This window comes from Halichondria panicea, chromosome 11 (genome assembly GCF_963675165.1).
Source record: "Halichondria panicea chromosome 11, odHalPani1.1, whole genome shotgun sequence".
In the NCBI taxonomy this organism is placed as follows: Eukaryota; Metazoa; Porifera; class Demospongiae; order Suberitida; family Halichondriidae; genus Halichondria; species Halichondria panicea.
The window spans coordinates 1,799,385-1,816,833 of NC_087387.1; the positions used below are offsets into that span (position 1 = coordinate 1,799,385).

The 17,449-nt window shown below is 39.2% G+C and overlaps 2 protein-coding genes and 1 long non-coding RNA gene across 4 annotated transcripts in view; 1 reads left to right on the forward strand and 2 right to left on the reverse strand.

The window, feature by feature from the left end:
• LOC135344642 (uncharacterized) overlaps positions 1-17,449 on the reverse strand; it is a 33,492-nt gene that overhangs the window by 4,914 nt on the left and 11,129 nt on the right. The window lies entirely within an intron of this gene.
• LOC135344635 (caspase-8-like) lies at positions 260-7,983 on the forward strand. Its single transcript, XM_064541896.1, has 8 exons — positions 260-296; positions 2,275-2,319; positions 2,374-2,406; positions 2,482-2,538; positions 3,198-3,242; positions 6,323-6,376; positions 6,949-7,005; positions 7,082-7,983. Exon 8 carries the CDS (start codon positions 7,102-7,104, stop codon positions 7,816-7,818), a length of 717 nt encoding a protein of 238 aa, XP_064397966.1. The 5' UTR covers positions 260-296; positions 2,275-2,319; positions 2,374-2,406; positions 2,482-2,538; positions 3,198-3,242; positions 6,323-6,376; positions 6,949-7,005; positions 7,082-7,101; the 3' UTR covers positions 7,819-7,983.
• Positions 11,686-17,173, reverse strand: LOC135344566 (serine/threonine-protein kinase TAO3-like). Its single transcript, XM_064541797.1, has 2 exons — positions 16,683-17,173; positions 11,686-14,865 (listed from the first exon to the last, which is right to left on the reverse strand). The coding sequence occupies exon 2, from the start codon at positions 14,844-14,846 to the stop codon at positions 11,847-11,849; it is 3,000 nt and encodes a 999-aa protein (XP_064397867.1). The 5' UTR covers positions 14,847-14,865; positions 16,683-17,173; the 3' UTR covers positions 11,686-11,846.

Here is a 17,449-nt window from a genome sequence, read left to right on the forward strand (position 1 = left end):
GCTACTAGATACATAGCTATTAAATTTACTTTGCTCAAAGTTCAATACAGAATTAATGCATGGCTGCTGCAATGAAACAGCTAAGTGCAGCTTTGCAGCTCTTTCTTCACTTTTGCATAGCGTTCTAGCGCTTTAAACGCAAGGCTAATTTAACTATAAGTTGAATGCGAACAGATGATTCTGAGCCAACTGTATAAGTATATAAAACTATAGCCATAACTCTAGAAAAAGCTTAGATTGCAAGCAAGTCCACGAACATGACTCCACTGATGATGTACCAACAAACAAATACACTGGTATAAGTGCATGTACGTCATACTGCATACTGAAATTCAACAAGCACCCAGGTGCTTATAATGCATTCAATGGAGTGTGATTGGAAGAGGAGCTTAATGAAACAGAAGTCTTATGGCTAGAGATCGATGATCTTCAAGAATAGAAGCATATAGATCTAGTGTTGTACTACGGTTGCACCAAAGATCAAAGGCTTCAGTTGTAGTTTATACTACTTATACAACCTGTCTGACCACAGCCATGGTATATGGCTGTTATACCCTAGTGTATAACAGCCATATACCATGGCTTGTGGTCAAACTACATGTACAGCTAGAACTGAATACAGTATCCCACCTTTGCAACAAAATTGACACACTGTTTCAATTAAAACAATGACACACTACTCAATTCAATCAATATTAGCAATATTAGAGCTATATAGAGAGACTCCAATACAAAACAGACTACTAATGATTTTAGTCAACATAAAAAGAGCCAAGTTCGAGCGATGAATAGTTCCAAAAAGGAGGCAAATTTGGAAGAACTCCGTGAACCGAACGATACTGGTTTGTTTGTGTTGCTTTTTTTCAACTTTCAACATTGGTTGTCACAACCTGCTTATTACATTGCTGCATGGGACCAGGAGCATGGGTCCAGACTGCCAAGTGTTTCTCAGACTAAAGAGACTGCACTGCACTGGGCCAGTACAGTAGGCTTGTGGAATGATATTTTGGGGTACATTTGCACTCTTTGTAGACAAGTAGCACCAGTGTACTTTCTTGAAGTGCCTTCTATAAAGATGCAGAAACACAGCCTTCACAATTGCTTGCTTGAATCATAGACGCTTGCTTGAATCAGCCATCGCTTTTTAAAAAGATAGCAAATTCATTGCATAGCTATAGCAACAGTGACGTCAAACAGTAGTTACCGTATATGCTCGATCAGAGGCCGCTCTTGTATAAAGGCCGCACTCAAATAGTAGCCTCCCTTGCTAGCAAAATGAAACATTTAGTAGCCGCTCTCAAATAGTAGCCTCAGTGAACTTTGACTCTAGCATTTCTGCACGTGGCAGCCAAAAAAAGTATTACTAGTAGCTACATGTACGTAGCTACAAGTAGCAGCTTGTTAGTGCTTCACAAAGACTTTCTCATGGCAGAGTTCAAGTTTATGCAGGTGAAAACAACTTTTGATGACAAACTAAATTATCTGGAACTAATAAACGCCGCTCTTGAACAGTGGCCTCTCTTGAATTGTAGCCTCCTCTTCCAGCAAAATGAAACATTTAGTAGCCGCGGCTCCTGATCAAGCATATACGGTATAAGCATATTCATTGAAGAAGCATGACAGGAAGTAGCTAAACATAGTAGTACAGTTCTAAACATAGTACAAGCCAGTTAAACTATGGCCTCTCGTGGTATATTTGCTTTACACGCTCGAGTAATCAGATAAACCAACTCGGCTGCGCCTCGTCAGATTACTCTCGCGTGTAAATCAAATATACCACTCAAGGCCATTGTTTAACTATAACTTATATGCATTTCCTGTCAAAAAAGGGGTCTGCAAAGTTCACAATGATGGCTGCTGCAGCTTCTTGGGAGTGCACAGAAAGTTAGTGCTCTAATGCAAATAAGGCTAACTCATTAGTTGAATAGAAACTTTGTACAAACAGATGATGCTACGAACGATTCTGAGGAGACTTTAACAACCTTCACTGTAAGTAAAACTATAACTGGATAAAATAGTTTGCAAATCCACAAATCAATATTGTGACTATAAATAGAAGCATAATATATAGAATAGTTAGTTTTCGTCACATTGCAACCAGCTGGAATACACACACAGACAGACAGAGAGACACACACACAGTCAGCTTTACCATATTTATGCGGCTACGCCTCGAGGCATAAAAATAAGTGTTTGATTGAAGCAGTATACCATGGGTGCTATTATAATTATACATGCATGCACTATAATTATTATGTCTCTGTGCACAAGCAGTTTCAAAACCAAAGAGAAGCAAGCGAAAGGGTCCACAAAAGCCAGGTAAGAGATACGTTTGTTGAGAAACACAAATAATTATCCTCTTGTCGCACGTAGGACCCTCAAAGAAGCAAAAACTGGAAACACTAGGTATAACACTCTACATTATATAAATACATGTATTATACTATCCTATATTTACACTATACTAATTATTAATAATAGATGATTCAAGCTCTGAAGATGACTCCACTGATGATGTACCAACAAACAAATACACTGGTAAGTGCATGTTATACTGTATATTCTAGGCCTACATGTATATGATCAACAAGCACCCCCGTGCTTTTATCTCGAGGCATATTTGGATTAATGAAACAGAAGTCTGATGATGATCTTCAAGAATAAAAGCATACATAATTATATCAGTATTAGTGTTATATGCATTTCCTGTCAAAAAAGGGGTCTGCAAAGTTTACAACGGTGGCTAGCTGCTGCAGTTTCTGGGAGTGCACACAGTCTCTAATGCAAGGCTAACAAAAATAAATAAATAAATTTCTGAATAGAAACGTGCAAACAGATGATGCTACGAACGATTATTAAAAGACTACATGGGACAACCTTCACTGTATTAAAGTAAAACTCTAGCTATAACTCGTACTTTGCAAATCCACAAATCAAAATCCAAAAGAACGTGGCTAGAAGCCTATAGAATAGTTGTTTTTGTCACATTGCAACCAGCTGGAATACACACACACACACACACACACACACACACAGAGACAAACACAGAGTCAGTTTATTCATGCGGCTATACGCCTCGAGGCATAAACATGAGGGCTTGATTAAAGCAGTACCATGGAGTGCTATTATACATGCACTATAATATATTATATATTGTGTATACATGCACTATATATTGTGTCTCTGTCCACATGCAGTTTCAAAACCAAAGAGAAGCAAGCGAAAGGGTCTACAAAAGCCAGGTGAGAGATACGTTTGTTGAAACAAAAAAATAATATATATAATTGTGTCTATCTTGTCGAAAACACTAGGTACATATTATTATTATTCACTGTCACTGCAGTGTCAGGTGATGGTAATAAAAAAGAAATGTAGCTTGGCAAATTGTGACTGACAGCATGCAGGCATCACTAATATGGTGCCCCTGAATATAAAATACTAACACTATATATAGCTATAGGAGTTCCCGATACATCTGTTACAGGGACATAGGTAGTGCTAGCCTCGATCCCAGGCCGATCCGTCTCCAATTTTCAACTTCGTTCTATTAAAAAAAATTGGCCTGGGACCGAGGCTAAGGTAGTGCATGAAAGGTACATGGATTGTCGGAGTCAAAGTGTCTTTCAAAGTGTTCTGTGAAGTGACGAGTTAGATATATTTTGATAGACGAAGTAGGTAGGTCTAGGTTAATAGTGGGTAGCGCATTCCAAAGCCTTAGAAATAGAAGTGACGGGTGGTATTGTAGTGAGATACATTGTGTACAAGCTTGTTGGAAGTTATCGAGCGAGTTATTCTGCTTGAAGCATTCTTGGTGGCAAACTTGATGTACTGGGTTATGTCGAAGTTGTCAGCTGGCTGTTATATATATGCAGTTCACGAAAAACGTCTAGTAATTTGAGCCAGTAACATTAAGGGTAGCAATTTGAGCATGGTAAGTCTATCTTTGTAGTTCATATCCCAGTTTTGTAGTATTATATTTGGTGGCCTTACGCTGGGTTTTTTCCAGTTATATATCTTGTAGCAGGTTCGGATGCCACACTTGAGAACAACAGTACGTGTGTGAAGTGAGATCTAACCAACGTTAGGTAGAGAAGTCTTTTGGTGGGGACAGGTGTAAACATTGAAACAGTATGTCTTATTAGGTTTAGAGAATATAGTATGCTTTGGAACAGATTGCATTGTATAGTGGTTGGTCCATGAGAGATTAGTTGTCAAAACAATTCCTAGATCTCTTTGTTGGGTCACTGATTGAAGTTGGTGGCCATTAATAATGTAATTTGTGGTGTTTGTGCAGGGTTGGGCTAGTGAGATTCTGAATGTTGCACATTTGTCGTGGTTAAGAGTGAGTTTCCATTGGTTACATCAGGATGATAAGCAAAGGTTGTTATGCCTCGGTGCGCATGCGCAAGCGAGGTATACAGTAGTGTGTTTGTGTGTGTGTGTAGACTGTTACAGCTGCTCAAGGATCAATGAAGTGCAAGTAAGAGTTTCTATAGGCTTCTAGTCATGTTTTCTTGGATTGGTATTTGTGGATTTGTAAAATAATACTTCGTTCTCGAGTTATGCCTAGCAGCCTTTTCAGAAGAGTACGTAACAAAACTTGTTCACCGAGTGTTGCTACTCTACTTAGTAGTTAGGTCTGCACTTATTGGTATAGTTGCAAGAGAGCTCTGATCCAGCCACTAATTTTAGACTTGAACTTTTGGCATCAATCGTTTTTAACAATAATCATCGTCGAATATTACCCACTCTTTGAGTTTCCCTGTGATTCCTGGACTCTGGATTTCTGCCACATGCAGCAAAAAATGTTCATCATGATATAATGTGTGTATAAAAAGCTTTATGTCATGTAGCTTTGGCACCTCCACCGAGGCATCAGCACCCGCGGTGCTTTCATTAAAACTAGTAAGGTGGGCACTTATAGATATGACTTGAACCAGAACCAAAGGTCGCCAGTTATACCCATAAGCCAAAGCTTAAATAGTAGTTCCTTGTGGGGCACTGAATCAAACGCTTTTCTAAAATCAAGATATACAATGTCACAAGCAAACTTTTGGTCAGCGTTGTTGACTACGGCCGAGAGGAAGGAGAGCATTTGGGATAAACTGGATCTGTTCTTCAGAAAACCAAATTGTTGCTTGTGTATATTCGGACGAATAAAAGTAATAACTTTGTTATAGATAAGAGCTAGCTAGTCTCTAGGGACTTTTGAAAGAATTGGTAGAAGAGATATTGGGTGCAGTAGTTAATTTCTATTTGCTAATATTCTCAGGGTGTCGCAGGTTCAATTCAGTCTGACAAGTGTTGGTCTGCTTCTTTTGCTCAATTCTTTGTAGGAGCCTAGTCTCATGTAGTCTCTGACGTTCTGCTCTGGGATTGTCTCCTTTAGGAAGCCAATGATTTGTGAGATTTCTTGAAAATGATTGTTAGTACGTTCCTGTCTTGATGTACCCTTTAGGCATTCTGGGATTCCGTAGACAACAATGTTGAATTTCCTGTCTCCATTACTATTATATAGCCGATGCTGGCTTGTTTGCCTTCTGGTTGTTGACAATATTATTGATGCATAGCTAGCACGCGTTATTTTTTCATCTTGGGCAGTAGGCACCTCATGTCCATCTGTTTGAGTATGAGTTACAAGGATTTCTTTTTCTGTCATGGTTGTTTTGAGTTGAGTTCGTTCGTTTCTAAGCTCGGCCACTCCTTCTGTAGGCACTTGATGATTGCAGTATTCATTTGTTGTGTGCATAGCATAATTATAAACAAAGGGGGCGGAACTGGCAGACAGTTGTAGGAAGCAAGACTTGCTTATACTGGCGCAATATCTGTGGTAGAACTGGGCACAATCACCTTCGCAATGGAGAGTATCTTCGGTATCTTTGATGGCACCATCACATAGGTTGCACTGTTGCTTTTTTTTAGGTTTCTTAGTGTTGCTGACTGGTTTAGCAGCACTGTTGGCCTGGGTTTGGGCTCTGGTATTGGTGCTCATCATTAGGAGCTTCTATAATCACCCTGCTATAATTATAGTTGTAGTTATAGTACCAGCATTCGACTGCCTATACTCTTTTAGTAGAAAAAACAAAACAAAAAGAAGTTTAGTCTCCTCAGTGCAGTAACAGTCTTTCTCATGCACTCACTCAATAATTTCGCTCAGATATGTTCTCTCTCAGCACAGTTAACTTCCCCTCCAAAATAAAATTTCCTTTAAAATTAATTACCCAAATTAATTTTCCTCCTAAAAAATAAATAATAATAATAAATTTAAAATTTAACAGTTAGTGCACATCATATAATTATACTATCCCATTACATTATACAGACTCAAGCTCTGAAGATGACTCCACTGATGATGTATCAACAAACGAAGACACTGGTATAAATGCATGCAGCATGTACTGTCTTGTAAGCCTTCTGTGACACTCACTATGTTTGCATGGGCAATACCGTATATACTCCACCCGAGATTATGCCCACCCAAAATTTATATAGCCAAAAACGATAGTTAATTTACTCGAATTTACGCCCACCGATTGAGCTCAAATTGGTGTAATTAATATAGTTATACGTATATACAATAAATGCAAAATAATGAAAGTCACAATATAATTATCAAAGGTAATGCATGGGTAAAGTATAACTAGGCCCAAAGAAAATTAACTCACTGTATACATGTTGTCATCGTCATCAAAAAAAGTTGCTCTTTGTCTCTCTATACAATAGGAGTAATTGGATAAGCAGATGTGCATAGCTATTTTTAGAGCCTATAATTATTACCGCTCTTATACACAACAAACGGCTTCTCTAACATGCTTGACAAACTGCATAAACTGATCAATCTCACCGAAACTGATTGGTGTATTTTTGAAAAATTAGTCTTTCACTTAAAAGCGAGGGTGGGTATAATCTTGCTATAGAATATCCATATACATACTTATATAACTATAGACAATTCTGATGAGGAGCAGTCATCAAATGAAGATCAGACGGACACAGATTTCCTTGGTGGGTTTGAGTTTACGCAACATCTTTGCCTATAATTACGTACGTTTCATACATGCATTTTTACTAATATATACAGATAGTCCTCAACCATATTCAATGAAGAATCGACAAGCTCTGATCATCAACATTGTCAAGCACCCAACGAAAGAGAGACACGGCTCAGACAAAGACAAAGATGCACTGAAAGAAACGTTGAACATACTAGGATACACTGTGCATGTCAAACCAGACCTAAAACGCGACGAGATAATTCCAAAAGTTGTCAAATATGCAAAAAAAGACAAACACTGCGACAGTTTTATCTGCTGCATCTTGGCACACGGTAGTCAGGGTGTGGTATGTGGGTCCGATGGAAAGAAAGTCGAGATAAAAGAAATTTCAAAGGCACTTAACATGGTAAAACAGTTAAAAGGGAAGCCGAAAATCTTTTTCTTCCAAGCTTGTCAGGGAAGTGATGCTCCAAAAGCTGAACAAGCCGAAGCTGATGATGGGTCCAATGTACATGTAAGTGGTGAAGTAGAGATAGACGTAACCATTCCGAAACTGCCTCGAGATAGTGATTTCTTCTACGGCTGTGCATCGTCTTTTGAAACTATCTCCATGCGAGTGCCTAGCGAAGGATCACTGTACATACAGGCCCTTTGCCGAGTCTTGAAGGAAAAGTACAAAACAGAGGATCTTCTAACCATGGTCACCACGGTCCACTATTTAGTTGCTAAGGATGAACGATCAGTTAGAAAAGGTGGAAAAGATGTCTTCTACCAACAGCAACCACAGTTAGTGTCTACTTTAAGGAAGCTAGTGCACTTTTAGTACGTAGAACACAAATACTTAGCGACATCCAGGAAATGACTGGTCAATCATGTGGGTTGTTTATACCAATACATTTCTATACATACATGTATACAGTAGGTAGCTTTTTGTTATATACTCACGTTTCGTTAATTTCTATAAATTGTGCTGACAGGTTTGGATAAACGAGAAAAAGCGAGAAAAATATCATCACTGATTGGGTACAATAATTATTTTAAAACCTCATGCGCAAGCGAGGTAGTGTGTTTGTGACGGTGTGTGTGTGTGTGTGTCTGTCTGTCTGTGTAGACTGCTAACAGCTGCTTAAGGATCATTCTTGATGTGGCCTTTCCCTGCAGAGATAGAACAGTTTGAACAGGAGTCAAAATAATTATGTGAAATATTGCTATTAAAACACAAGCAAACCCACTGCCAATCCTATGTAAAGCCTACTTAATAGGCGTAGCCATTCCGAAACTACTTCGAGATAGCGATTTCTTCGATTTCTTCTACGGCTGTGCATCGTCCTATGAAGCTTCCATGCGAAACCCCGCCAAAGGTTCACTGTACATACAGCAACTTTGCCGAGTCTTGAAGAGAAAGTACAAAGAAGAAGATCTTCTAACCATGGTAACCAGGGCCCACTATCTAGTTGCTATGGAAGAGCGAAAATTATAGAGAGAAAAGGGAGAGGAAGAATAATTATATCTTCTACCAACAACCACAGCTAGTGTCCACCTTAATTAAGGAAACTACGTATATAGTGCATGCACTTTTAGCACATACAGATGTAGATAATTATTATAATTATAACATGCATGTACATTACAGCTTTTACTAACGGAAATATTTTTTGTTGTTCTCAACCAGAAAAATGCCATATTGTTTAGGACATAACTATACTCCGATTATTTGTATTTTTGTTAAGCTTACGTTTTGTTGATTTTACTGTATGTTTTGATAACTAAATAGCTGAAAACTCCCTCTTCCTGTTTTTTGAGGCCATGTATCAGTCGATTAAAGAAAGCCTGTATGAGGGCAGGATTTTACGGTTACATCTATAACATAACAACAAAGAAGAACGTATAATTATAGGGCACAACACATGCACTAAATTGTGTTACCTTTGTCTTCTCATCGAAGATCTGAGCAGCCAGGAAGATTTACCAGCTAATGTGATTAGATCATGTTTGCCATAAGTAGCTACAATGTACTGCAATCTGTAAAGGAAGTGTTCTATCCAACTTAGAAAATCATGTACTTACATATAATTTATTAAGACAATCATGTAATTCACTTAGAAAACACTTAGACAATTATGTAGCAAAGATTAGACACATCTGATTGGCTAGAGACTCATGGTTGCTATAATCTAAAATACTTAGACAAGGAAGTTTCCACATGATTTAGAAGCCCCCAGGGCTAGTAGAACCCTCACACAGAAACTTCCTAAACAGTGTCTAACTATTAGTAGATAAGAGTAAGCGCAGCTAGCGTGTTGAACTGATAGCTAGTAACAGCATTTGCCTAGGCCAGATACTACGTTAGTCGGGCGCAGTCGCTCTCGACCGTTGCACGGAAGGAGGTTGGGAATCAAGCCTATATCCAGTTTGTTCTGGCCTGTTACGCAATATTATTTCTAGCCAATAGCGATGAATAAAGTGAGTGTTGGCCATGCCTCTCAGTCAATCCAACGTGTGCAAAATTCACATGTGGTAAAGTTGAGCGGGTGTGATCAATCCACTTGAGATACTGGATATTGCAATCTGATTGGAGCTGGTGGAATTCCACCAACAGAACTGGATATAGGCTTGTCTAGTTGGTAATAGTCAAAGCACATGTACCCAGATTGGTGGCATGCACAATACCAACTAGAGACTGTGAAGGCGATGTTCCTCGAGGTTAGCCCGCGGCTGGACTACTCTGCCTTAACTATAATTATATTTAACTACATTAAACTACGTAGTGCTGCAAGCTGCGCTGTGCTAATGCCTCTCGCTATTGTTTTGCTTTCGCTTAAAAACTATTAGAAGAGGGGAAGAGGTATAATTATAATATTATGTTATTATTGTTGATTGCAATTGTTGATAGAATTGAATTCCAGACAGTCATTATAGGAGAGGAGCTGAATGGCAGAAGCCTATCTGATGGCTTGATGAATAATCTTCAACGATACTGAAGCTACTGCATGTTATTTAAAACTCATACTTGTACATCTTTTGAGATATTACATAGGAATGAATAATTATTTGCTACAATGATCCGCCAAAATTAGTACCCTAAAAACGGAGAAAAATCTGAAAACGCTAAAATTACTACCAGTCTATAATAGTAACATTAAGGTACGTTGGAGTCGACGTCATAAAGGTCGATGTTATAAAAGTTTAAAAAAGAGCCACATTAGAGTAGGCCTATTCTGTGTTTTGTAGTAAGTCAACCTACTAATACGATTTGATTTCAATTTAACGGTAAACTGGAGAGTGTAGAGGTGTGCTGCACAAAACATACTGGAGAAACCCAATGAGTGACCTTAATGAACTAAGGTCAGCCTGCCCTGTGCAGTACCACCACTCCTCCTAGCCCTAGCCCTACACTGACTAGCCTCGAATCCAGGCCGATTAATCGGCGTGGTCTCGAGGCTAACACTGACTTCAGTTTACCGTTAAATTGAAATTAAATTGTATTACGACTTTAATACTACAAAACACAGAATACTAAGTAATTATGGTAAACATCGACTCCTTTGTAATGTCAACCCTTTTATAACGTCGACTCCATTTCATAACATCGACTCTTTTTAATTTTGACACAAACGGCAAAACATCGACCTTTATGAGTCGACTCTTGACCTTTATGACGTTGACTCTTGGTAAACATCGACTCAATATTTTTAAAACATCGACCTTTATGACGTCGACTCTTGGTAAACACCGACTCATTATTTTTAAAACATCAACCTTTATGACGTCGACTCTGTTATAACATCGACTCTTTTTGGATTTGACACAAACAGCACCCCATATTTAGCAAGTCTAGTCCTAACCTCCTTCACTGGCCAATAAAAAATTATGCACCTAATAATATAAGCTTACGTACATGCATAGCTTGGATTACACATAAACAGCAGCAAGAAAACGCAGTTAACAGTAAATCACAAGTAAAACTCACAATTTAGTCCACTGCAAAGTAAAAGCAAACCTATAGAAAAAAATTACACTTAAGTTCCCTGCATGAGCGAAGTGCGGTCTGGAATTGACGCTAGTCTAGTCCCAGCATTATACAAATGAAATAGCCAACTGCATGCATAGATAATATCTATGCATATATAATGCATGCCCTTGCCAGTTTCAGTGTATATACAAGAGTATAAAATTTGTACGTAGCCTTATGCTCTCTAATTCAGGAATCAGGAGTCGATCGATTCAGCTCGATTCCAGCCGCGAAGATAATGGCAGCCTGGTACCTTGTATGCGCATGCGCGTTGATCAGCTAAAGTACAGCCATGCAGACGACATGCATGTTTATTACTTTATATTTGTAGCCATGATAGCTACATTGTGAGATATAATATTCTGCTTATAATTATGGCCTCTATATAATTATATACTTCAGTCTATATATATACTTCAGTCTATGGCGGCATGCATCTTTCAGTCTATGGCATGCATCTTAAATAGCATAGTGACTGTATATAGCCTCGATTCCAGGCCGCACTGAAGATGAGGCCTTGTGAGAGAGGCTATAAGTGAACTGATTGCAAACTTTAAAGATCTCATAAACTTATAAATTATATAATTGTAGTGCTAATGCAGTAATTCAGAGATTTTTTGCCAGCTTGAAGGTCATTAATACTAATACACTTTCTTTTAATGGCATGCGTTAACTATACTTGTACACGATATTTTGATTCAAAAAATTATGCACATAATTATATATACATGCATAGCTTGGATTACACATCAACAGCAAGAAAACGCAGTTAACAGTAAATCACAAGTAAAACTCACAATTTAGTCCACTGCAAAGTAAAAGCAAACCTATAGAAAAAATTATAGTTGTTTCTTCAACTCCCTGTTAACAGCAGCAAATCCTGTCTGATTCTTGTCTACCAGTACATGTATTCGCTCAAGTTGCTCAGATTGTCCATCTAATAAAACACCTTGATGAATTCCAGTATCCATCATTCGTGACAGCTCTTCGCTTATTTTATCCAAGTTAGCATCGACTGCGCTTGGGTATTGGTGAAGTTGTGTTGTGATGTGTTGTGGCCTGTCCTTCGACTTTGGTTTTGATTTAGGCAGTGGGGTGTTGGGTTGACGCTTACTGGATTTCCTACCGGATTCCTTTTTGTGTCGCGAGCCAAAAGATGATTTGTTCGTTTCTCTTCCAGGTGTAAGATCAAGTTGTGGCCTGTCCTTAGAGCTTAGTGGTTTCGATGGGGTTTGGGACGATTGACCCTTACCGGATTTCCTACAGGATTCCTTTCTGTGTTGCGAGCCTTTGATCGTTTCTATATTATGTTTTCCACTCGTAAGATCATCCCTCATCTGTTCATGATCTCGTTCGATATGGTTTAGCTTTTCAGTTTGCCGCTCAAGTTCTGCTAAAGTTGAAACACCCATTGCATTTGTCGCAACAAGAGCATTCACCGATCTTGCTGAAGATTTCTCCATCCGTTGAATCGCCGATTGTTCACGAAATTTCATCTCTTCAGACTTTTCTTCCTCTTTGTCAAATGGATTTGATCGAGATCTGGTTGGTGGAATCTCATTACTCTTCACTTTTGCTTTGCTAAATGGTTTACTTCTGTGGCTAGCAGATTGCTTAGATGCAGAAGATTTCTCAATCGGCAGTACTTCTTTGATTTCCGAACCAAACCATCCACTGAAAAATCCTCGAGACTTTGGCGGTAGTTTGGGCTGTGTGTCGGTATCAGGTAGTGTTTTGACCGGTGAGAGTCGAATACTTGCTTTCAGATCAGTTTGTATCTGTTCTTGTAGCCTTTCAGTTTTGTCAATGGAGGCACCTTGATGCAGAAGAGCTTGATTTGTTAACACATCAATCCGATGAGCATCAGTTAAGGTGGCTAAAGACTTCTCACTGGAGATTTCAATTCTGTTAACTGCTGCTTTGGTTCGAACTTGTTCGGCTTGTGATGTAAACGTATCAGGTGCAGTTTCTTCATTATCTTTAGCGATTCCAGAATCCTGGTGCATCTTGGCAGTTTGCTTCAATCCTTCTAAGTCAAAATTTGGTAGGGTGGTCTGAGTAGAATTTGGTGGGAGGTCTATATCGAGCTTTGGCAGTGTGGCCTCGTTAGTAGGAGCTACAGTTTCTGGTTGTTTCTTGCTAGCATCGAGCTTTTGCTGTGTGGAATCGTTGACCTTAGTCACAGTTATCTCCTCAAATTCCTCGAGTTTGACTTCCTCATCTTTGTTACCGCCAATTAAGGTTTTTTTCATCTTTGTGAAGAACGACTCTTTGTCTGCACCAGTTTTTGATGACTTCTCAATTGGTTGTTTTTCGGCTGCTTTGTTCTGCTGTCGGCTGTTTTTTTTTTTGGAAGAGTCACCGGACTGCTGTTCAAGTTGAATGTGCAGTCTTTTAATTTGCTCTTCTTTCTCTCTCATCTTTTCAAGGTGAGTAGTATATTGAGCATTCTGTTCTTTGATATGTTGCTCTTGTTCATTGATTTTCCCCACTTGAGTAGCCAATTGTTCATTCTGCTCAGTGATTTTCTCACAATGTGAATCGATTTGCTTTTGCTGCTCAGTGACAGTTAGCTGGTGCTGTTCATTTTCTTGCTTCAGTTTTTCTTCTACGCTCTCGAGCTCATTTTCAGTTCCTTGGAGCTTCTCTAGAAGTTCTTGTTGAGTTTCAATGAGATTGTTGTATTGTAGAATTTCCTTTCCCAAAACATGTTCTTTTGCTTCGAGTTGGTCTTTCATTGCTATAATTTTCCGTTCACTCTCTACCAGAAGCTGCTCAGTGCGTGTCAATTTCTCCTTTACCTCGTCCTTTACATGCACATAATCAAGTAGTTGTAAATCGAAGTTGTCGGTGCCAACGGCCTTCTCTTCTGTTTCACACTCAGTAGTACCCACACACTTGTCTTCCGTGATTCTCTGTGGTTTCTCTTCGGTTGTTTTGCTCTCGGTGTACAGTGTCGTTTCGGTGAGCGACGCCAGCCTGTCACATAGGTCACTAGCCAGTGGTCGATCGGCCTCCTCATCTTTGAGGCAATCCAAAGCAATAGGTAAGAGAGAATGATCATGTGGGATCAGAGAAATGTGGTTGTTTCTACGCTCCAATTCTTTCACAAGGGCTTTGATCTTTTCATTGCCGACTATTCTGTCTTCGAGCTTTCCCTGTGGTTTCGGAAACTTTTGCGTCAGAATTTGAATGAGGAGAACTGCAAATGAAAAAATATCTCCGCTCTTTTTGAAATCGTCTCCAAAAGCTTCTGGTGGCATGTACACTTCTGTACCAGGAACAGCTGTGTTTGACACACGTGACATTTTGGTATTCAGAAATTTGGCCATTCCAAAGTCTGATAGCTTAGCATGTCGAGACTTTCCAGCCAAAAGAATGTTGTTGCTTGAAAGATCTCTGTGAACAATTTCATTGACATGGAGAAACGAGAGGGCTCTCATGATATCGAGGCAGATGTTGACTTGGACGTGATAGGCAATTGGTTGAGTGGACCCTTCGAGGTATTGTGTCAGACTTTCGTCCATTAGTTCCATCAGCAATATGGGGAGGCGCGTTGATGGATCTGTGTACATCCCAAGATACTGAATGATATTTGGGTGACGTATCTCTTGCAAAAATTTAAACTCAGCTTCAAACCTTCGAATTGGAATTCGATGCTCATTTCTACAAGGTGTGGCTTGAGAAGGTTGTACTAGAATCCTATAGATCCTCTTTGCGGCACACAACAGTTTGTCACAGATGGCCATGTGCACAGATCCATATGCACCCGCTCCGATTTCGTCTTCAAAAATTGTTATTTCCTTGAATCCAACTTCTTCGACAGCTTCAGTTTCCATGGTTATACACGAAGAGTATCTGTAGAATTAATTATTCATCAATGCAATGTCTGTCACTCATCAAAACTAATACAGTATAGTATTAAAACATTGTTGCCTTTTGACCTCTGAGATCAAAAAGAAATGCGCAGTGAGAGGCATATTGTAGGTCCAATATGGCATATTGCACTGGAGCAAAGTTACTTGCCAGGATTTTAGGTATATAGAGAGTTTAGGGGTGTTATTATTTTAGCCGCGTAGTGCCAACTTGTTAAACCAGAAGCCACGCTTAATTACGACGTTGTAATTAACTTTTCTACCCAGTTGGGTGTGACCTAATTTTCTATTTGCATAGACTAGGTACAAGCTATTTTAGCTTAAGGAGAATTATAGATTTAAGCCAGAGTAGCTCACTGTTCAGATACTGAATCATTTTGCTTGCCTACTAGCTATAGCTAACTGCAGCAAGATCTGAAAGAGAAGGGGGTGCTCAGCTAGATAATAAGGTACACTTTGTGTACAATCTCAGCCTATCTGAGACATAGAAAGGGGGTGTTTGAGCACCATGACTCACCCACTCCGGTTGTGATGGCAATTTGTGCCACAACTGAACAGTTATTGAATGGTCAAGGGCCTTTACTTATAGCTACGTAATAAATAATATATCATTATGACTATTCATTATAGATTATGTATATAGTGCAGCAACATCGATCTAGATCTATAGTTGTCAAACTGTTTAACAATACATCATCAGTATACACGCGTATATACATGTGGAATACATGGAACTCCATGCACTCTTTTCTTAAGTGTTGTATGCATGTAAAAATGCCTTTTGGATTATAATGATGGCCAGATATACCAATCACGCAAGTTATTGACCACTAACATGATGTCCACCTGTACAGGTAAGAATAAATTAGTGAGATAGTTGCACACATGCATTCACACAATTCCAAGGCATTGTGACCTCAGTGTCACAAGACTAACAGCTGTGTAGTGGTCTACATGTGGTCCCACATTTGTAGATTTGAACTTCCCCATACGGCACAATGAAATCCCAACAACAATGGTCAATCACATTTATGAACAAGAAGCTATGAACAAATAAAAAGAACCGAGTAACATGCACTACGCGTCTTCATTACTATACACAAAACTCGCCCTGAAGTGCGGCCACTCGCTACCCTGTATACTGGCATATATTTAAACGCTCAATATGGCTGGATATGACATTTTGGGTATATGGTTTGGCAGATGAAAATTGGTAAATAGAGAGCATATTAATAATTCATTATCCTCGAGACAGAACTGAAAAATTATCATTAGATTCGAGAAAGGACAAGATTAATGAGAGTTGGACTCACTTGAACAAAACGACACGGTGAGTTTGACCATAGATTGAATAGTTAGAGGGATTAGTAATGGAGTGGTGCAATGCATGGAGTCTCGAAAACTATCCGCGCTCTACGCCCTATGAACGAGGCTATTTTGCTTCCCTCAAAATAAGAAGTAGTTGTGTTTCCTCGAAACATCATCTCTTTCAGACATGAAAGACATGCCTAGTGAGCCACGTGTAGTACTTGCTAATCTGATCACACCCAGTAAAAAGAGATATTCCAGTATAGTTACAAGTCCTAAGTGCGATTTTATTGCTATAATGTGTAAATGTGCTGGTTATAACTCAGTACTACAATAGGTTTACAAATGGATAATAGTTGCATGTGCCTATATCTAGTTATCTGTAATGGATCGAAGCAACAGTCGAACAGAAATGAGTAGAATTCTACCCTCAATGTCAACCAAAGATACAGATCTAGCCAACACATTAAATATACTTATTAACTGACTCACCAGCTAGGCCAGGCAGACTCGACTCTTTTGCTAATTGCAAGACTCAGATATCAAGTTCCTTGTTAGTGCAATGGCAATACTGTTGCTCTGTGGCTAGCTAGCTAGCTGTATACACAGTGTGTAGTATGTTGTGGATAATGCGCACCCACAGATCGGAAGGTGTAACCCTGGCAGGGAACAGGGTCATTTATTTTGCGAGTGAGATGTTTCGGCCTATTTTTATGAATTTGCCTGTGGCTATCTTTACCAATGTAAAGTTTTACCTTACGGCATAGTGAACTTTCACCTCTGATCGTAATAATAATTGATGTGCATGTGTGAGTATATACCGTATAGCGGGTAATTTTCGGGGGACAAGTGGTTCAGCAATATTGAAACATTTCGTGGGTAATTTTCGTGGTTGCTGCTTGGATTGTAGGTAAGGTGGCAAGGTCGCTTCATTCGTGGGTAAAATATTCGTGGTCAGACATTCAACCACAAAAACCACGAAATTTTGCCCCACGAAAATTAACCGCTATACGGTACATAAATATGACAGGATCTACAAAACCAGTGCTTACTTTTAGGAGCGTTCTTCAATCCAACACACTTTAAGTGAAACCATCCAAGACAACTACCGTATAGCGGGTAATTTTCGGGGGACAAAATATTCGTGATTCAGCAATATTGAGACATTTCGTGGGTAATATTTTCGTGGTTGGAGCTTGCACTGCAGGTAACCACAAATATTTTGCCCCATGAAAATTACACGCTATACGGTATCACAG